General features: G+C 40.8%; 1 protein-coding gene across 6 annotated transcripts in view; it reads right to left on the bottom strand.

Annotated features, from left to right (window-relative positions):
• The window catches only part of Arhgap32 (Rho GTPase activating protein 32), a 251435-nt gene that overhangs the window by 11156 nt on the left and 218230 nt on the right, over window positions 1-22049 (bottom strand). For all 6 annotated transcript variants that reach the window (XM_052755933.1, XM_052755952.1, XM_052755924.1 and 3 more), the window contains 8 exons: window positions 16082-16231; window positions 7392-7494; window positions 6555-6699; window positions 6062-6144; window positions 5244-5351; window positions 4822-4967; window positions 3888-4083; window positions 1716-1861 (listed from right to left, as the gene is read on the bottom strand). In XM_052755933.1, the coding sequence (XP_052611893.1) occupies window positions 1716-1861; window positions 3888-4083; window positions 4822-4967; window positions 5244-5351; window positions 6062-6144; window positions 6555-6699; window positions 7392-7494; window positions 16082-16231 (1077 nt within the window). The remainder of the gene's footprint in view (window positions 1-1715; window positions 1862-3887; window positions 4084-4821; window positions 4968-5243; window positions 5352-6061; window positions 6145-6554; window positions 6700-7391; window positions 7495-16081; window positions 16232-22049) is intronic.

The raw sequence follows: 22049 nt of genomic DNA, 5'->3' as shown, positions 1-22049 counted from the left end.
GGGTGATGGATCCCTTGAAGCTTATTACAGGTGCTAGGAACTAATCCTTTAGAAGAGCTTTCGACCACTGAGCCATTCCTCCGGCCCTCTGATGACATCTTACAGTGGCCCCATCCTCAATGATGTTGCCCTTGTGAAAATACAAGACAATGAGAAAAAGGCCCTACGAAGATGTAGGCAGAGGTTGGAGTGATGCTACCTAAAGGTAAGAGATATCAGGAGCCATGAAGGGATAGATGAGGTAGGAGGGACTCTTCCCTGGAGAACTTAGGAGTGACCACAGTCGAGCTGACACCTGCCAGACTCTGAGTCTCCACACACTTTTGTGCTTTAGTCTCACTTTATAATTCTTGACACTGGCAGCCTCAGGGAACTCAGTTATTTCAACTGTATGCATTAATCTTCCCTGCTAACCTCCCATGTCTGCTGACCTGCTGGTAGCAAGCACTCCAAACTGCACGTGCTTTAAGTTCTGCCGCTCTCCCTGCTCATTTCTCTTGACAACAACATCTCTTGCACTCCTTAAAACATCCTTTTTCTTCAGCCTGTTGCTCTTCCCACCCCACTTTCACCTCCTGAAACAGGATTCCTACTGCCCTTAAAGATCAGGTGAACTGCACCTCCTCATCGCCCAAGCCGAAAGTTCTCTTTCTTGGGGCTGGAGAGCTGGTTCAGTGGTTAAGAGCACTGATTCTCTTCAGCAGACCTGGGTTTGATTCCTAACCCACACGGCAGGGAGCTCACAGCCAACTGTAACTTCAGTTCCAGGGAATCCAGCGCCCTCTTCTGGTCTCCCTGAGCACCAGGCACATAGAGTGCATACACAAATACAAGCAAGACATCCATACATATTGTGACATTAATTATTTTTTTAAAGTTAGCATTCCTGACTACCAGCTCACCCCCGTAAGAACTGGCAATGCCTGCCAAAGATGCCCAACAGAGTTCTACTTCAGCTGTGCCTGCACACTGAAAGTCATTTTCGTACAGATTCCTAATTAGACTCTTAAGGCAGGGCACTACTTTAGTTTTCTTTCTGCACAGTTTGCTATCAAAATATCTAACATATGGGTAATACATGATTGCAAACTGAATGATGTAAATGAACTGAACATTACTTCTAACAGGACCTAAGCAGAAAAATGCTACTATTCTTTCTAGATTAAGAAGGTGTTCTTATTAGAGCACAAGTTTTTAAAACTATTTTAAAGAGTATTTTACTCAATAGTAATAGATCTATCTGATGGAACACAATACTCCCATCAGCGAGTTACCTAGGAGAGAGAGAATGTCATTGGTTCCTATAGTTATAAATCTGAAAAGTATGCTGAAAAGGTTTGTAAATTTTAAAACTGTAAAACTGAATATCAAAACAAGAACATAACAGCAGTATTTGCATATTACCTGCAGCATATAAGCTATGCTATAAGCAATGTCATAAATGCACTATTAATTTTTAATGTGTGTGTAAAATCTGTACAATTTCCTTAAGAAACTGAGTTCTTCTGTACATAATTTATATTCTCTTACGAGCTGGTGATAATCAGACCCGAAGACAATTCACCTGTGCCAAACAACGGTGCATACTTTACAGTGAGGTGTGTCGTGATGGTATGGGGAAGGAACACCCAGAGAAGGCAGCCACGAGGACAGCAGCAGGTGCCCAGAGCCCACAGGCGGTCTGCTGCAGCACGACAGGGTGGCAGAGTGCTCACCTTTCAAAGCCATGGCCTTCATCTCCGAGGGCTCGCTCTCATTACGCTGCAGCTTGCGTTTAGAGACAGAAGATGACTTCCCCAGATTGAAAAAGGATCGCCAGCTGCCCACAGGAGACTTTTTCATCTTATTCTGAGGCCTCTTTCTGCAACACAGAAAACAATTTGTCAGTATTAACATAACTGAGGCTCTGTTTTTCCTATAGAACAAGAAATGGACACACGGTTGTGCTATTGTGTTCCCCAAAATATTGTGCACCCTAATAAACTTATCTGGGGTCAGAGACAGAACAGCCACTAGATAGACATAGAGGCCAGAAAATGGTGGCACTCACACCTTTAATCCTAGCATTCCAGAGACAGAAATCCCTCTGGATCTCTGTGAGTTCAAGGCCACATTGGAAACGGCTAGGCATGGTGACTCAAGCCTTTAATCCCAGAAAGCGAGCCTTTAATCCCAGGGAGTGGTGGTAGAAAGCAGAAAGGTTTATAAGACGTGAGGACCAGAAACTAGCAGGCATTTGGCTGGTTAAGCATTCAGGCTTTCGAGCACAGTTCAGCTGAGAGCCATTGGGATGAGGACATAGAGGCTTCCAGTCTGAGGAAACAAGACCAGCTGAGAAGTTGGCCAGGTGAGGTTAGCTGTGGCTTGTTCTGATTCTCTGATCTTCCAGTTCACCCCAATACCTGGCTCAGGTTTGATTTTATTAATAAGACTCTCTAAGATTCCTGCTACACACGGTAGAAAGGACACAACAGCCTGGAGACGCCCAATGGGAACAGTAAATAAGTCTTCTCCCTTCCCTGTGGTGCACTGTACAGTGCAGTCCTGAATAACATGGAAGCTAAACATGTGGACAGTAACATGAGCAACAGCTTCACCAAGGTCACTTGTACCTCACAATCTGAAAAAAAAGTGAAAATAAGACAGTGATATTAAACCCTACGAAGAAAACAGTATAGAAAAGCTGCCATGAGTAGAGAGAACAAGGGCAGAAGGGAGGAGGTTTAAGAATCTGACAGATGCGGAATGCCAGGCAGTGTGCCCACTACCTATGTACAGTCAGAATGCCCTTTAAAATCAAACAACTACACAAGAGGCTGATTTAATAAAAGCCTAAGAAGTTAAACTCACTTCCTTAATACTGTGAAATTGTGTGAGGAAACGAGGATTTCATGAGACCCAAAGATGTCTACATCCTAATGCCTACTTTGTGAATTGCTACCCAGTAAAGACACTGTTGAGTAAATCAGGACTAAAACATGAAAGCAAGGTGCTCAAGATTAACTCAAGAACGATAAAGTAACACTATGTACCAGCTTCTTGCTTTTTAGTCACAGAAAGAAAAGGAAGGTGGAGGAACACACAACAATGAAAAGAACAAATTCTGAGGTTTTATTAGTGTTACCTCATCTAGGGAAAAAGATCCTTACAGTCATGAGCAGAAGCCAGAAGGGTAGCAGACACATAAAAAATGCCCTGCACATTCATCTTCCTACAGACCTAGCAAGGGGTTCACACCCTGTGATTAGCATTTTCCTAGGGAAGTGAGCAGTGAGGGTCAGCTCAGAGGGACACAACTGAAAACTAAGGACAAAACAAAAGCCTCAGGCAAGTCTGTAACTTTGTGCTGGGTGGAGTTCACAGCTCCTGGGTGGGGGGGACCCCTCCTGCACTCATGAGAACTGCACAGGGGCTCTGCCCCCATTCTTGACCAGGCTCGTCTGAGCTGGGCGGGAGGGCCTTACGTCTCAGTTACCAGGGACTCTAACGGTAGACAGGAGTCTGTTGGAGCTGGATAAGGAACCAGTGTCAGAGAAGTCCCTGCCCATTCACTACTTTCTGAATAAGTTGTGTCAGCACAACTTATTTTTAAATTCCTAAATAACATTTCTCAGAGAAAAAAAGCCAATGCCACACAATGAATGTGCATCACTTTTTTAACAATTTCCTGTGTACAACTAACTTTTTTAAAAAAAAATCACATTATGTTATAAAGTTTTGCAAGAATAATTTTTATCAGTCCTTAGAAAGGGTTTGGTATCATTTATATCCAAGTAAATGGTTTTCTAGAACTGCCCCAGATTTTAATATAATAATAGGAAATTTAAAGCAAACTATTATCTATAGCTATGAATCCATATTTTAAAATAAGACTTAGTGTATTTTACCTTTCAAGTGGGAACTCAATTATGGTATGAAACTTCCCTTGAAGAGCAGCAGGCCCCTCTCCTACTTCGATGTACTTATTTTCAGTCACGATGGGAGAATTGACCTGAGCCTGTGTTCTTGCCTGGGCTTCCTCCAATGTCAGCAGCTTGGTAGACGGAGAAGAGACCAGCAGGGACTTGGGCCGCGACAGAGAGGCTTCGGAAGGAAAAGGAATAATGTCAGTGTTTGTGTGTATCACTCTGTCCACCTTCAATCTCCACTGAGTGACAGCGTTTCAACTTCTCTTCAAGGTCTCTCAATGACAAATATCACAGTGTTTTATATTTAATAAAAAACAGAAGGTGACATTCCAGAGCACAGTGAAATTCTATAATCATCTATTTTCCCTTCTTAAAAGGTACCAGGTAAAGGTGATCACTCAACATTTTTAGTTTTAGAAGGATTTTTTTTATTTTTCTGCTAAATATCATACCTTTATACATACTAATAAGGAGGGTGATTTTTTTCAATGTTTAAAATCTTTTTAATTATCTTTTCTGTATAGGCGTTTTGCCTGTATGTGACCATGTACTTCGTGGCATGCAGTACCCATGAAAGCCTCCAGGGGGTGTTGGATCCCCTTGAACTGGAGTTGCAGATGGTTATGAGCCATGGTGTGGGTTACTCTTGAAGAAGAGTCAGTGCTCTTAACTGCTGAACCATCTCCCCAGCCCTGAGGCAAGACAGCTTTGATGCATAATGAATTTGTAACAGTCCGATATATAGTATTCCTTACATACACACGAGTAATTGTCAATTTGTTGAGTTTGTAACAGACTGCAGTCAGCTGTCGTCTACCACTGCCACACAGCATTAGATGACACAATAATTGCAAAGTTCTCCATTCCGTTAGACTCTTGTCCCTGTGATGAGGAAAACCCATCCGAGTCATACCTGCCCCTTCCTGCATGACAGCGCTGATTTTGCCGCTGAAGAGCACATCTACATGATTGAGGATGAACTCAACAACCACAGACTGAATTCTCACTTCCATGAAAGCTGCTGTCCCACTGAAGCAGGCCGACTCTATCTGCTTTGATCTGTGGGGGCAATAACAGTCCCATCAGCACTGCGAAGGGAGGTCTCCTAACCCACAACTCTTCAGCACAGAAGTTACAGAGACACCAGTGGAAGAAACCATACTTTTACATTACAGTCCCTTAGCTAATGCCTACAGGCTGCTTTAGGGAGACGGTAATAAAATAACAGTTTGCTTTCCTTGTTAAATTTTTTTTGATAACAATGATACAAAGCTTCTTTTTTTTTTTAATTCAAGAAAATGCATTCTCTGAAGTTCATAATAAAATATAGATTACCTCAGCAGGTTTGGTGCCCAGACAATGGCAAGGTTTTTTGCATGCATATTGGTGATGGAACAATAGTCCGCTAGAAGAGACAAGTGTCTCATCAGGAACTCCAGTGTTCTGGAAAATGAAATACAACATGCTAACTGAAACAGATACTATATGGCAGCGTGGAGATCACTGGCCTGTAACTTTCTGACAGCAGAATAGAAAACAGTGTGTGTGCACACACATACTTCTTTGGTTACTTACTAAGTTTAAACATCATTCAAATGAAATTTCCACACCAAATGATACTTTGAAGTTATGCTAGTATACTTTTAACAGAGAACTAAAAGACAAGGGTCTAAACATCTAAAAGCATAAAAACAAGGCATTACAAACTAAAGGTGGCCTGAGCAGTTCCAGGAACACCAGGAACAGTACCTGGGCAGCTGACATGCGTTCACAGTGAGGACCACTCAGCTGTAATGTCCTTGTTCATCTTAGTTATGTAAACAAGTCTATGCATACTGAGATTACATAACCGAACAGAGTACTTTGGGAAATAAAACATGATCAACTTATTAAGTTAAACTAGACACACACACACACAGACACACACACACACCCCTACACACACATCCCATGTACACTACCTATCAGCCATCTACAGCATCTCTGCATCCCTAACTATACAGAGACTAAAACCAGTAAGACAGTGGCCAAGAGACAGAACTATAGTTCCTATTATTAGAAACAGTAATTTGTCTATGAGCTGCCAGAGATCCAGTTGTGCCCAATATGCACTTCGCGGGCAGCTAGTATCCATCGGCCAGGTCACGACTTACCTGTAGTGTGGTGGGGGGAGCTGCTGGATGACATCATGGATTTTTATCAATCGCTCTTCATCTGTTGCTGCTGAAACGGCATCCTGTAACAGACACAACCCAACAACCCAGTTAGTTTTGCTTGTCCAAATGAGAGTTCCCGACTCAATCTCACTCTGAGACTGATCTACAAATCAAGGTAAAAACACAGCATCAAGAAGCACACCGCTCCCACACGCTGGCACTCCGTTGCCACTGTTACAAAGTCTGAGGGTACACAATGGCACGCGTGCTAAGTTAGTGGCTGAAAGCCAGAAATGAAAGGACACCACTGTGAAAACTTCAGACCCAGTTCACCTGACTGCTACTATTTGTTCAAAGGGGTTTTTAACTTTTGTTTTGTGGGCTTTTTTTTTAAAGCACAAAATTAATTCTCACAGGAGATTAAACCAAAACTCATTTTGAATAAAACTACACAGAGACTTTGAGATGATGTATCCCATCCAGTACTCACAGAGAATTTCTCATACAGCTGGTAGGTAAGCAGAGGGTTTGGGAGCTCTCGGAAGTACAGCTTACAGAGGGAGCCCACAGAATGGATGTCTTGAACGTAAGGTTCTTTCGTCAGGTCGGGGACATGCTCAGAATCAAATTCATGACTAACCCAGACAGGAGACAAGACAGGATTACTTTAATGAAGCAAAGAAAATACACACCACAGAACAGAACGCAAGTACCCAAAATGTTAACCTCTATTTCAGAGCTGCTGTTTTCTTCCAATTATTACATGTAACAAACCAGTATTTGGACTCTAACAATAGCAAGAGATTATCTTTTGTCAGCTATCCATGTGGAAATTAAGGACACAACTTTAATAATAAAGAGAAATAACCTCTACCCCAAAGGTTCTCTTTACCTCAGAGACTTGCTACTTTCTTCAAATCATTGTAGTTCATATATTACATTTTGATTTTGACACCCATGCTAAGGTACATGCGTACAGAAGACAATTTGGGAATGCAGTCTCTCCTTCCACCATGCAGGCTCCAGCTTGGAACTCAGGTCACAGTGTCTGGCAACAAGTGCCTTGACCTGCTGAGCCAACTCACCGGCCTTCTTTCAACATTTTAAAGAGATAAAATAGTACTGAAGTACTGAGGAAGTTAGTATGCACAGTTCTGGGACACTACAGATGATGAAATGTCATTTAGATGAGAATAATATGGATATTCTTTCCTAGTTTATCTCAACCACATTACTGGTAACTATGGTTATCAATGTTACTTTTTTTTCAAAATAATTTTAATTTGCTGAATTAAATAAGAAAAAAGAAAATGTCATAGAGTTTTACCGAAGTCTCTGGATATTGGAGGCAACTCCAGAGAGACGATATATGCCATCCACAATGCCATATCTCTCGATGAATGCTGTGCAGCTTTGAAGAACCTGGGGCACTAAAGAATTTTAAAGACAGATAATTGTGGTTATTCAGTGTAACCAAAGGACACCCAAATCATCTTAGTTTTCATAAGCAAAATAAAATTCATAAACCGAAGAGCAAATTAATTAGTCTATTATAAAAAAGAAGAGGATCTGTTTATTAAATCTCATACCTAAACCTGGCCACACCAAGCCTAGCTCTGTTTATACATGGTTCAGACAGTCTCCAACCACAGACTCATTTAGATTAAGTGTTTAATCCCCTCACAAATACAGACTAAATAAACAGACAGAGGTTCACTCAAATGCTACCCACAGCAAATGATTTACCAAGTTAAGCACTTGTCCCAACAACGTAATTACTGTAACACTCCTAATTAGGTTTCTTTTACCTCTCAGTCAATGTGAAGGGATAGCTACTTCAGGCATATGGACTAGAAAAAAGTTTGAAACTTATGTGATAAACTTCTATAACCATTTAAATTTTTACAATGGCTAAGAATTAGCATTCTTTATTTTGTAATGCAAATTAATCAGCACACATACTTCTTAACTGGTCATTCGATAACACCAGTTAAAATCTTTGACAAGCAATAATTAAGGGGACATTTCTGTAAAGAAATACTATACTAAGGGAAAAACACCCCATGGTAAATGAAGCAGGTTGGATGTGCTAGTAAGACAGGCTGAGCTACTGAATTTCACTTACTGTACATTAATATGTCTTTTTTTTTTTTTTTTTTTTTAAAAAAAACTGTAATGGTACCTTGCTTTTCCTCTGGCTAGAGTCATGCAATCATCTTTCAAATACTATCAGCTATAATATTTTACATCTAAAATCTGAAAGCCCTTGTGATTAAAAATCAAAAAGCAGTGGCAAATAGCATTGAGCACTTTGTATATCAAGGACTAGTCCTTACAGTGTAGACACTTCAAAACATTCTATCTCTCTCTCTCTCCTTCCTTCCTTTGTGTGTTCTCCAACATGTGCATGCACAAACACACCATGAGACGTATATGGAAGTCACAGGACAACTTGAGGGAACTAGTTCTCTCTTTCCATCATGTGGATCCCAGGGATCAAACTCAGGTTATCAGGCTTTATGGCAAGTGTCTTGACCTGATAAGCAACCTCATCAATCCTACAATGCATACTTGTTTAATTCTCAAAGAAACTGTATGGGCAAAGTGCTCTCACCACCACACTTTACAGTGAGGGAACTACATCTTCAGACATCAGGTTCTCCCAGAGGCGTGGAGGGCTGTGATGGAAGTGAAATTCTAACGCAGGTAGTGTAAGCACAGCATCAACACTTCAAATGACTGCAGTATACTGCCAGGTGCATCAGGCCCTTTGTAATTTATCCTCTTCACCTTGTTTCCTGTGTTTGATAATCCTCTCCCTAACCAGTTTCACCGTATAGAGAACTCTATGCTGTTGTTTAGTGGCTCAGTGGTCACTCTTAAGCTTCACCGAATACCCACAAGGCAAGGAAGCTGCAGCACTCTGCCCATGTGGTCAGATCAGCATCATTTCCAAGTGCCTCTTGATTGTACACCATTACCCCTTCATAACTGTAAAGTAAACTCAAGGTGAAAAACCAAACCAAGCTTCCTCAATCACTGGGCATTCAGCATTCAGAGGTACCATCCTGACATGGGTACAAAATCAGCAAGTGACTAACTTGCTCATGTTCTCAGAGCCAGTTATTTAACAGGGGGAGGACTTTGGTTTCATACAGGGTTATGTTCATTTTCAGCTGTGTAGTTCTGCCTCTAAAACACTCAGGAACTCTAGTAACAAAAAAAGAGATGCTTTTGTAGCAGAGAAGAAAACATGAAAAACTGTTCAAGATTTTTATGGGTTTCTTAGAAATAATCAATCTGGTGTGCTAAATACAAAGTCATCTTTCTATATTGTTTATCAATAACCTCAGTGTCTTCAGTCAGTTTCTAGAAGTGGAGAAAAATTTAGGGTTACAAATTTGTCACCTATTCCAAAGGAAATATATTTACAGATTACTGGAATAATGAATATGAACACCTTATAAAAGAAAACAGAGCATTAGTGTGAGTGTGTGAGAGTGTGTGAGTGTGTGTGTGTGTGTGTGTGTGTGTGTGTGTGTGTGTGTGTGTGTGTGTGTATACATACATTCTTATTGTTTTGTTACTACGTATGCCAGACTGGCTCATCTACAGGCTCCAGGGACTCTCCTGTAACTACCTGCCATCTCTGTGGCAGCACTTGGGTTCCAGATGCTCATATTACTCATCTGGCTTTTAGGTGGGTCCTGGCTCCTCACACCTGTGGTTCCCTCACTGAGCCCCCTCCCCCCACCAGCTCCTTGTTCTTCATTAAAGAAGCTTTCCACAGGGCTGAGGATGTGGCTCAGTGCTCAAAGTGCTACTACACAAGCATGAGGATGGAGTTTCACCCCCAACTGCATAACTTTGGGGTGCAACGGTCCACACTTGTGATCCTAACAGTAGGGAGGAGATGGGGAACCCGAAACTTAATAGCTGGCCAGTCTAGCCTAATCAGTGAGGCCCAGTGAGAGACTGACTGTTTCAAAAAATAAGGTTAAAACAAATGAGAAATACATCCAATACCGACCTCTGGCCAAAGCATTCACACGTAAGCACACAGCTCCTTATCACGCATGCCAGGTCACCTGTGTACTTAAGGATTGGCCTTGGAAGAAATCCTTGCAGGAGAGGACTTTATTTCTTTATTTATTAGGTTCTTTCCAGTCATACATTATTTTATTTTCATAAAAATAAGCTACCAAAAAGCATAGGTAACTTTCACTAGACACTTATATTGTGTGATAGTAAGTTAATATATGTTCATATTTTTCCAAATAAGTAGAAAAACTTTACAAGCTACCCCCCAACTAACCTCTAACAAACCAGCCAACTTCCCACAAAACAATGACCTAGTTGAAACATAACTATAGAAACCTTCAAAGCGATGCCTCTAAAATAGGATCACTTCAAGAATTATCCACAAATATTCTAAATACAATTCTGATTTACTTAACCCTTTCAGCTTTTGGCATGATCTTACAACAAGAGAATAAGGAGATCCTTCAATTAGAATTCAGGAAGTCCGGAGTTACTGCTGCAAGAATTAGGGTAAAGACGACAACAGAAGCTGATCCTCGGCTTTACTCGACATGTTGGTTTCATGTCTGTCCTCTTTGTTCACTCACTCTCACACTGACCAAGCAGTACTTATGAAGTCTATTTTATCTGTGGGCACCATTCAGGCCTTGCAGACGAGGATGAAAACCAGAGCTGATCTTCCGGGACACGGCTTTGGGATACTGTCACAACAGTATGGGGCACTCAGAACAAGCACCATGATTTCGAGTTAGGAAAATACACTGACTCGAAGAACTAAACTCAGGAGTGATTTCATCTGGTTTTTTCTCCTACTATGCTCTAGCCATAAGAGCCTCATATATGTATAATGGTTTAAAATAAGGCCTTTGCTAAAGGAGACAAGTAATTTCAAACACAGTGATGTGTGAATTTCCTCTCTTTAGATTTTAAAATACCTTTCATGTATTTTTTTTCTTCTTTTCCCAGGGTCTCATGTAGCCAAGGCTGGCCTAGAATTCCTTTTACAGCCAAGGATGACTTTGAACTTTTTGCCTTCCTCTTGCCTTTGTCTCCCAAGGGCTGGGACTACAGGTGTGCACCACCGTGTTGACTCACAAAGTACTAGGGATGAGACCTAGGGCTCTGCGCCTACTGGACAAGCCCTCCACCAACTGGGCTACATATCCAGCCCTAATACCTAATACTTCGGTTTTATATCAAATATAATTTCACCTATTTCCTACAAAGTTCCCACTATTCTTTTTTTTGTTTGTTTGTTTGTTTTTTTGTTTTTTTTTTTGTTTTTCGAGACAGGGTTTCTCTGTGTAGCTTTGCGCCTTTCCTGGAACTCACTTTGTAGACCAAACTAGCCTTGAACTCACAGAGATCTGCCTGCCTCTGCCTCCCGAGTGCTGGGATTAAAGGCGTGCACCACCACTGCCCGGCAGTTCTCACTATTCTTATTAGCAATTTCCTTTCAAACTTTTAAAGACATCCAATTTTAAATATGTACAAGAAATAAAAGAAGCCTTCATGGAAAAAAAAAATCTTAGATACCTGAAAAACTTCATTCCACCTGACCAGATTTTAGAATCAGAGAATTTATAAATACTATAGTGAAAACTTCTATTTGTCAAAACAAAATGTTAGGTTGGCAGCTGTCTTCCACTAATCATGAAGGGAGGGAAAGAAGGATCCACTTACCAGGGAGGGAGGGAGGGAGGGAGGGAGGGAGGGAGGGAGGGAGGGAAAGTCAAAACTTATATGGTTCCACTGAAACCATCTGAGTTGATGCTGGAAACTCAGGCATTCTGGAACAGCCTGGTGAAGGCTGGCTCTTATTAATGATCCCACCCAAGCAAGGATGTACAATGGTAAGAGACATAAGAACAAGAAAATAACCTGACTCTAGGGTTAAGGATGTTCAAGTAAGGGATAAAAATAGTAGAATACCTGCACAGAAAATACTGCTGGCAGATTTTTAAAGAGCCTGTAAATATCTGTAATCTTTAGTGAACTCACATTTTGTAGAACTATGGGAGTTTAAGTTCTGTCAAATTATCCCGAGTCAACCCTGGCACTAGGGACAAGAAAATAAAGAATAAACAGAAAACTGGCTTGTCAGGCTTTTACATGATTTCTTACAGCACCATGCAAGAGAAACTGGTCAGGTTTGTGATTCGCTCCAACAGGGAGGTGCTGAAAAGTAGAAAGTGTAACAGGATTATCTCTGTAAATCTGATCACTCATTGTGAATACAATTCAGAGAATGAGTCGTTTAGCAAAGTATTACTCAGATAAGAGCTTCTCAGAAAAAAAAAATGTATGACAGTTGTACATGTTTAGGGTAAAGACCCTAAAGTCTTGATTTGTTTAATGACAAGGACATATGCTCAGACAACCATCCTTAGATTTCACTGTGCCAACATCAGTGTGTACTCACACACACCTGATGATTGTTACTTTATACTCAGGTTGTATGATCTTGCCCACCGTTCCAAGGGCACAAACTTGGACAGCACATTACTGTTCTGAATACAGTGGTTAATCATAGCCCGATGAGTAAATATCTGTATCTGTAAACATATCCAAACATAATGATTATAGAGAAAAGTACAGTATAAAATAAAAATGCAGCACCCCTGTTGCGTGCACTTAGAACAGGGCCTTCAGGACTAATATACGTGCTGGAAGAGCCGGTATATATTTATGTGCCGGTATACGTGCTGGGCCCAGGGCAGTGCTGTGCATCTCTAACTAGAAAACGGTTGTACAGGCTGCACTAAACTCATACAAATATTTTTCTTTAATAAATTAATCCTAGCTACTATAACTTTTTATTTTACAAGTTTATTTTTTATGTTTTGACTCTTTTGTAATCACAGCTAAAACCACAATGTACTATAGTTTTCTCCCTTAATCTCCTAATTTTTTTCTAATGATTTCACTTTTTCAACTTTCTTTTTAGAAATAAAGACATAAACATGTTAGCCCAGTCTAACTCAGGGTCAGGATCTTCAGTACCATAGTCTCCACTTCCCCATCTTGTCCTACTGGGAGCCGACAATGCTTTCTGGGATCACTCTGAGGCCCTGCCACAGCTGCTCCTGGAGAGCTGTCCATCTCCAGGTACCCACAGTAGGCAACTTGGCTTACTTCTCTTCTACCATAGATCCGCCAACAGGAAGAGCGTACGGTCCTTCTTTACAGACACCTTTCTGGCACTGGGTAAACTGAGCTTGCTGAGGTCTATGAAAGCTGCTGCCATAGCCTCATCATGAATTTGGGGGCTCTTTTTCTCCCACAGCTTCCTTTCCTCTTGCTGCTTCTTCATCTGTGCACTCCTGATCCAGTTCCAGTTCCTCCACGGCCATCCATTCCTCAAGAACATCCCTGTGACTGAGTACCGCCCTCACCCACACCTAGGGTTAAGGTGTTTGCCAGCTCTACCTCAGCCATGCAGATTTTCCCAACCTTCCTACCCTTGACAAATTTTCTGAAGGAGGAGGACTCCTCTTACTCATCTTCTAGATGCCATTTAGAACATGCTTTGGTGATGCCCAAGCTAGGTAGGTTCTGGCAGTAAAGAGTGTTTCAATTTGACCAGAACTCCATGCGTCTGAGCACAAGTCAGCAAATGAACTCTTGGTCATCTCCCAAGCCCCAGACTGTCAACTTTGTTAGTCTCCTTGTTCCTAATAATGTGAGTGTTCTGTTAAAATTATATTCTCTCACCCCTCTCCCCCTACACTTTCCTTCTCTCACCAAATCCCTTCTTCTCAACCATTCCTTGACTACTTTCATATGCTCAGGGAACAGAGATGTGTGTGTGTGTGTGTGTGTGTGTGTGTGTGTGTGTGTGTGTGTGTGTGTCCCACTGGATGGTAGTACTTTGAGTAATGGTAACTTACTAGTGTATATACCACTAAAACTATGACACTCTCTCTCCGGTGACTGCCTACAGCTCCCCAGGGAGGGATGGGGCCTTATGGGATCCTTCCCCATCGAGACAGAGTGCTAATGATATCTTGCATAAATAGTCACCGCTGTTGTGAGTCCATGGGTGCAATAGCCATGGCATGCCCAGAGGGGACTGTGTCATAGCACTGCTGATCCTCTGGCTCCTGCATTCTTTATGCCTCCTCCCTGAGCCTTGGGGGAGGTTGTGCAGATTTCCTACTTAAAACTGAGCATCCAATAGTCACTTATTTCCAGTACTTGGATCAGTTGAGTCTCCAATAAAGCAGAACTCTTAACCGCCACCAATCCTTCTTCCTTCACCATCAGAGCTCTGAGAGAACGGGGGTCCTGACAGCAGGGAATAACATCACTGACTGGCCTTCCACCTGCACAGTTCTTAATCACTTTGAACACTGTGTCTAGGGGAAGCACCGTGGTCTCTTCCTGACAACACTAACGGTGGCTTTTGTACACTTAGGGGCCGCAAAATGAGGTGAAATGAAATACAAGAGGAAATAATCCAGTCAAGAGACATAGTAAATACAAGATGTGTGTTAGGCTGCTGCTATCACAGCACACCATATTGTTCCACAGTAACTTTTAAATACAAGGAATGTACTCTAAAATAACAAGTGTAATTTATAATATGTAAAACTGTCACAATGAAACATTTTCTATAATGAAAATGTACTTAAATAGTATAGTTACTACATAAAGTAGTAACATTATCATTCATTGTCCTTATCAGGACTTATGTACATAGCCAAGTCGGCTAGGTCACATCTATAATCCCAGCATTCAGGAGCAAAGGCAGGGGGATCTTCACGGCCATCCTGGACTACATAAGGAGTGCCTTATGCATAAGCCTACAAATGCAGCCTGGGCTACATAGAAAGACCCTGACTTGAATAACAAAAACATTAGGTATGTCATTATAATTTTATAGTTTATGTTTTATACAATGACCAGTGCCAATGTCACATAAATACACAGTGCTGTGCTGGCTTGGACTTTCTGTTGGGAGGCAGTGGTGCTCGAGACTAAAGTCAGGCCCTGCGAACTCCAGCCTGTACTGAGGTTTTGGAAGTCTACAATCTCACCAGGTGACAGGAATTTTTTAGCTACATTACAATCTTACAGGATTGCTGTCATTCATATATATATCCTATCAGTTCCCAATACAGCATTATGTGCACACAACTATAGTTTATAGTTGTCATTTGTTTATAACGTCTAAATAAAAGCAGAGTGAATATAAGGAAACACAATTATATATAAACATAGGTACATCTTTTTATTCTATATGTATTGTATTTCTCATCTTCTCTCACAGTTTTATATAAAAATTTGAATATTTTTCTTCGTGATTGTTGTAGTTGTTTTATAATTTAAAGTATACATTTCATTCTTTTAGACTTTAAAACAGTCTATGTGTGTATAAAATATAATTCATGGAATAACTATAGATATACACTTTGTAAACAATCTAGATAAAGTCTCAAATCTTTAAAAATTCTACACATTTATTAAATGAAATACAAATAATCTAGATACTAAAAAAGATTTCTGTTCTAATTAAAATTTCAGCCAACAAAGCTTCAAACTCCTTTACTTCCCTCCAACCATTCATCCAACCACTAAGTGATTCACCCAGAATTTAGGAATAAGGAATGTAAATTTTAGGTACAAAATCTAGGAGGCTGGTTTTAGTATTTTACAGTCCCAAAAACAACACCGGTCACTGGAAACAAGTGTTTGAGGACATGAACAGGGAGGCTGACAGAAGAAGTTACCTGGACGGATGTAACAAAGCCCACAGTGTAACAGTGTCCTTTGTACCAGCTATCATCCCACCAAGAACGCTTCTGCAAAGCCCTCCCTAACTAAGTTCTTCCACCCAGAATGGAGGTGAGCTGCCAGGTGCTGAACTGAACCACGGCACACACCAGTCACTACATCTGCCCAGTGACTGGTGACAGCAAACCAATCCAAACACGTCAGGCACTAACGCCGTCAGCTCATAAAGTTTAATATTACCTTCAAATCCAGAATTCAGAAGGTGCTCCCCTAGGTCACAACCAAACACTCTTTCTTTCAAGATTCCCCGCTGCTTCAGCTTCTGCTTTGTTGGGCGAGACTTCATGAATGTTCGTAAGAAAGTAATGAGCTTGCCGTGCTTTTTAGACACTAAAAGAACAAAAAGAAAACAGTGAATATCTTAGCTGTGGCCAGGGGTGACATTTCGGTTAGCACGAAAAGAAACCAACCTTGATCGTTACCTTCCAGATAACCTGTTATAAACACACTTTATAACTGCAGCCAGCTGTCTGGCTGTTGATGCACTTTGTTCTCCCTAGCCTGGGGTCCTATCTGATGGACTGGACTGGACTCTGTGACCTTTACATCAAGCCTGCCTGGCAAACCAGCCAGCATGTCAGAACATGCAAGAAGGAACTGAGTTTGGATCCATTGTCTTGCTTTGGAAATCTTCATAGTTAGAAAGGCTCGAAGGAGTACAAAGGTAGGTTCCCATCCAGTCAGTTCTTTTTTCTTTTTCAGTCTTGGAGAGGGAGCCCAGGCTCAGGCATGCTCATCAAGCACTCTGCCTTTACACTTTTTACACTGAGATGGTAAGGTGGTATTGTGTAGACAGCTTTGAACTTGGTCTGTAGCACAGGCAGGCCTCGAACTTAAGATCTTCTTGCCTTAATTTCCCAATTAGTTAAGATAGGCCTGCATTAATAAGCCTGACTAAAATATTTTTCTTAACAGTGAGAAATTTCCACAGCATTTTTAAGTCATGGGATACAACTGGAGGAAGAAACTGTCTTCCTTCTTCTTTTACCAAGAGGAACACCCTATGATGACATAAAACACGGCGATCAACCTAATGGCAATAAAAATACCACATTACCTAAACACATCAACTTAACTTCTTTGAAGATCGAGGCAAGAAATGAGGAAATTAGTATCTGGAGAAAATATTTCCATCGATTATTACATCAGAAAGACAACAGTGAAAGCATTGAAAACAAACAAGTCCCTGGAGTAGTGGTGTTGGCTAAGAAATGCAGCCTTCAGGGAGAGCTACTCTAAAAGACAACACATGCAAACAAATACCGTAAGCTCAGAGATCAGGGGCTGGATGAAAGCCTCTTTCCCAAGGCCTTAATCCCCACTCTGTACACACGATTGCTGGAGTCTCATTCATCCTACTATAGATTCTTCAGCAAATCCAAATCATCATCTTCAGAACAGATGAGACTACTGAGAGAGCTCTGTGCCTCCACAGCAACTCAGGGCCCGGATGGACCACTCTAGACCAGATCAGACACTGATCATCCATTTGTTCCTTCTCATGGGGAACACTATTTGCAGATGGAAGCATCTTTCCCACAGGCTGCAAGTGTGCTAACTAAGCTTTCTTGAGACAGACTTCCTTTGCTACGCCAAGGAAAAGCCCAGGGCAATCTGGAGCAAACAGTCACTCTACATTGTACAGGTTCAATGGAGACTCTGCTGTGGTCATCAAAGGTTTAAAATTTACTTACAAGGCAGTCATGATGCACACACTTCCTGCAGGTGGATCAATGACTTTGAGGCCAGCTCTATACAGAGAGTTCCAGACCAGCCAGTGCTACACAGTGAGCCTTGACTCAAAACAATTCTTTTTTTTTTTAACGTAGAATCATCAATATAATTTTGGTGTTACCTTAAATGTGCTAAACCTGCAAAAATTAAAAACTTTCCTATCTGAAATTCTTTGCTGCAAAATTAAATGCCATGCTCTTAATTTCCCTAGTATGTGGTCAGAAATTTACAGTATATTGGTTAACTTTAGAGCCTGTGACACAAACTATAATAGGCTAGTGTGTATTTATTTCCCCTAGCTGCTAGTAATTTTATTAATTAATTTACACTTGCTATTGTGCGTACGTGTCTGTACAAATTACATTTAATTGTGTCTATGCGCATGTACAAAGCATGTGGAAGACAGAGGGCAACTTTTGGGAGTCAGTTCTCTCCTTGTTGAGGCAGGTCTTTCTTACTGTTGCTGCCATAATTTACACTCCAGGCTAGATAGTCCATGAGGTTCCAAGTGATTCTCCAGTCTCTGTCTATAGGAATACTGGATTCCAAATTCCAGACATGCACCACAACCTCTGGCTTTTTAAAAATGTTTTACATAAATTGAGTTAATAGGCTTTTGAAGCAAGTGCTTTTACAATGAGCCATATGGTCAACTTTTATCTCCAATTTTAGATGAGGACACCGAGGCACAAAGATGGTAAGTCAACATGCTAGGGTTAAATAATTAGAGTTCAAAACTAGTCCATTTGCTAACACCCAAGCTCTTAGTAACTGTATGACACTCCCTAAATGAAGAGAGCAAGAGAATGGCAGATGTTTTTAGTGGCTGATAAGGAAACAGGTAGGACAAAGTAAACATGACTCGGGAGCAGAGGAACTCCAGGAGACAGGATGGTCAGGGAGAACTGTTCCAGGGATATGTGTCAGAGCCAGAAGATGCGAGAGCTAGTGGGGCGGCAAGTATCCAGTGCGGTTACAAGTGACAGGCCACAGCACAGTATGGGTTTACACCGTGGGAACACACCGACCAGCTTACACAATTGGAAACAAGTGAATACTTAAAAAAAAAAAAAAAAAAACACCCAGTATGTATATGAGAAAGCCAAAAATGCACCAAGAAGGAGTTGGTTGAATAAATCATTTTACATTCACACACAATTATTGATGTGCATTGCTTTGCTCCTTTGGCTGGTTTTTTTTCCCCCTTTTTCTTTTTGAGACAAGGTCTCACGATGTAGCCCTGGCTGGCCTAAAACTTGCTGTGTAAACCAGGCTAGCCTTGAACTCAGAGATTCATCTACCTCTGCCTCCCAAGTGCTAGGATTAACTGCATGCATTGCCACACCCAGCCAATTTTTAAATTTTTTTTAAAAACCTATCTACTGATACAGTATAATCTCTAAGATAAATTGAGTTTGAAAAGTAAGCTATAGAAGTTTATCATACAAAAACAATGACGAATGCATGTATCTCTCACAAACACTAACAAATTCACACACATACACATGAATATATATATATAAAGAATCTTTTAAGATTTATTTTTTTAAAGTAGATCTCTTTTTTTAAGGATTTATTTGTTTTATGTGTATGTGTATGGGTATATGACTGCATGCATGCCTGGTGCGATGGATCCCCTGGAACTGCATCCATCTGGACAGTTGTGAGCTGTCATGTGGGTGCTGGGAACTGAGCCAGGTCCTCTAGAGGAGCAGCCAGAGTGCTCTTAACCTCTGAGTCATCTCTCCAGCCCACTAAGATTTTTTTTTTATTTTTCATTTTTTTTTTTTGGTTTTTCGAGACAGGGTTTCTCTGTGCAGTTTTGGTGCCTGTCCTGGATCTCGCTCTGTAGACCAGGCTGGCCTCGAACTCACAGAGATCTGCCTGCCTCTGCCTCCCGAGTGCTGGGATTAAAGGCGTGCTTCACCACCGCCCGGCTAAGTTTTATTTTTATTATGCATATTTGTATGTATTCAAATGAACTCCTCAATAGCAGAAAGGGTCAAATATTCTTTTTTTTTTTTCCGTATTACTTAGAAACATCATACCTAGAATTATCAATGGGAATTAATTACAATAGAAATCACAACTAATTGATAATAATGAGATAAATGTACAATTATGATCCTTTAACCAAACTCGCAACACAGTAAACCCCATCATTTAGAGAATATCCAGTGTTCAACTGGTCTTTCTAGGGCAGTAAGGTGGTTTTAACTGTGCTTCTTGGTTTGCTAAAGTGGCTTTCTTCCCTGGGGAGGGTGATGAGTGTGCACATTTATTTTTTTCTAAAACAGTGACACAAGGCCTAACTGATTAAAGCTGCAAGTAAAATGAAGACAGCAGAGACTAGCAGAGACTAGCAACTCTCAGCCCCATCTGTACTGGAGGGTGCAGGGAAGCTGCCTGTGTGCACACCCTCCTTGCTCCTGTCACCTTTCCAGAACCATTACATATCACATGACATCTAGTCCTGGGAGTGGGAGCTGGAAGGATGACTATTTACATCTCAGCCTAAGGCCTAAAATAATAGATATTCATGGTAATAAAGATCAATCACACTGGATTAGAAATTAGTTAAACAAAATAAAAATGCTCAAATTAACTGTACTCTAGCAACAATTCCAAATTGTTCATTCATATTAGTTTTCTCACTTAAACCTTCTTCCCCATTTCTCACATACTAATATGGTCAAAAGGAACTCACTTTGACATAAGAAATGTCTCCCTCCCTGTCCAATGTTGCCAGTATACTCCCTTGAGGGGCAAAAACAAAGTACTCTCAATTCTATTCTACACTTCTGCTGAGGACTGCAAAGTTTGGCTGTAGATGGTTAAGTGCTGACAAACCCATTCCTATGGAGAAACAGTAATGCTATAGAAGGGAGGCTGGAAGGGTCAAGGTCCACAAAACATGCTAGATTAGAGACAATCAAATAATAAAAAGTGTAAGAAGTAAAATATAAAATGATACCACTAAAGCAAATCACATTCTATACCCAAATTTCCTATCCCAGAATAAAATGAAACATGGGTCACAATACTAAATTCTTCCACATTATTTAGCCAGGACAGATTTTCTATCTGCAATCTTTTTACAAAACAGGCAAACCTACCAGACTGGTCTTCCTGGTAATTACACGTTTTAGCAGTATGACTTAGTCTTGCCAACGTAAATCTTTATGATACCAATTACCAGTTTATGGGGAGATACTAAAGACAGCCACTTCTGTAGAGCATGGTGAACCCTGATATGGAGGTTGGACACTGAGGTCTTTAATTACATGACAACAATTGCCAAACAGTCTCAAAGTAGACTTGAGTTCTCACACTTCACTAGAGGTCTCTAAATCGGTTCTCACATACCTTTTAGACTAACTTAGTACAAGACTAGGCTTGGCTCAGTTTCTGAGGGTGTGAAAGAAGCTGGTTTGTATCTAGTAAATGGCCCCAGCATTAAGTTTATTTGAACATTCATCATTTACAACATTTATAACAAACTCAGAACGTCAAGCAGGTAATATTTTGGGTAAAAACACCATGTGGAGATTTCCCTACAAAAATGAAGATATAATAAACTTGTTAAGTCTATATAAAGCATGTAATTCTTAAAATTCAGTGGTATTTTACACATTGTACTGGAAAGCCTACCTATGCTTTGTTCTCAAACACAGATTAGATAACCATCTGGCAGAAATTCAACAATGGGAATACAAGCACGGGCAACTACTACACGATATTTATGGTGCAGTAGAACAACCTCTTTCTACTTAGCATCCCAAGTCTTGACTGTGTCCTTTACATATTTTTCCATTACATAAATATAAAACAATTTTAATTTTTATTCAAATTATTCAAATACAGCACTATTTATATACACCATGGAACACATAGTAAGGGTTTTTATCTAGACCACTACTAAGCTGCCTTAATGGGCTAATACAAAATTCTGTTTTTTTTTTTTTTTTTTTTTTTTTTTGGTTTTTCGAGACAGGGTTTCTCTGTGTAGCTTTGCGCCTTTCCTGGAACTCACTTGGTAGTCCAGGCTGGCCTCGAACTCACAGAGATCCGCCTGGCTCTGTTTTTTAAAAGAAAACATAAAAGGTAAATTTTAAGGCCTGCCTTAGTCTGTGTTCAACCTACCAGGGTCACATTGTTAAAGACTACTGACTCTCCCTCTTCCACCAGTTATCAAATGCCAATGGCCCTCGGCCAGGGGCGGATTTCCTACTCGCCCTGCTCCCCACTGTGCTCTGCAGCAGGCTTTTGTCTGTTGAGCTGTGAAGAGCTTGTGTCTGCTGTTACAGTGCCGTAAGCTCCCATGTGCAACCACCTGTTGTGTCCAGAAGACACCGTTTCCTTGAAGTTACCCACCAACTCTGGCTCTTACAAACTTTCCACTCCTTTTCCATGA

This window comes from Peromyscus californicus, unplaced genomic scaffold (genome assembly GCF_007827085.1).
Source record: "Peromyscus californicus insignis strain IS unplaced genomic scaffold, ASM782708v3 Scaffold_11__1_contigs__length_118956290, whole genome shotgun sequence".
Classification (NCBI taxonomy): Eukaryota; Metazoa; Chordata; class Mammalia; order Rodentia; family Cricetidae; genus Peromyscus; species Peromyscus californicus.
Note: the sequence above shows the minus strand (reverse complement) of the source record. Positions and strands in the feature narration are given on the sequence as shown.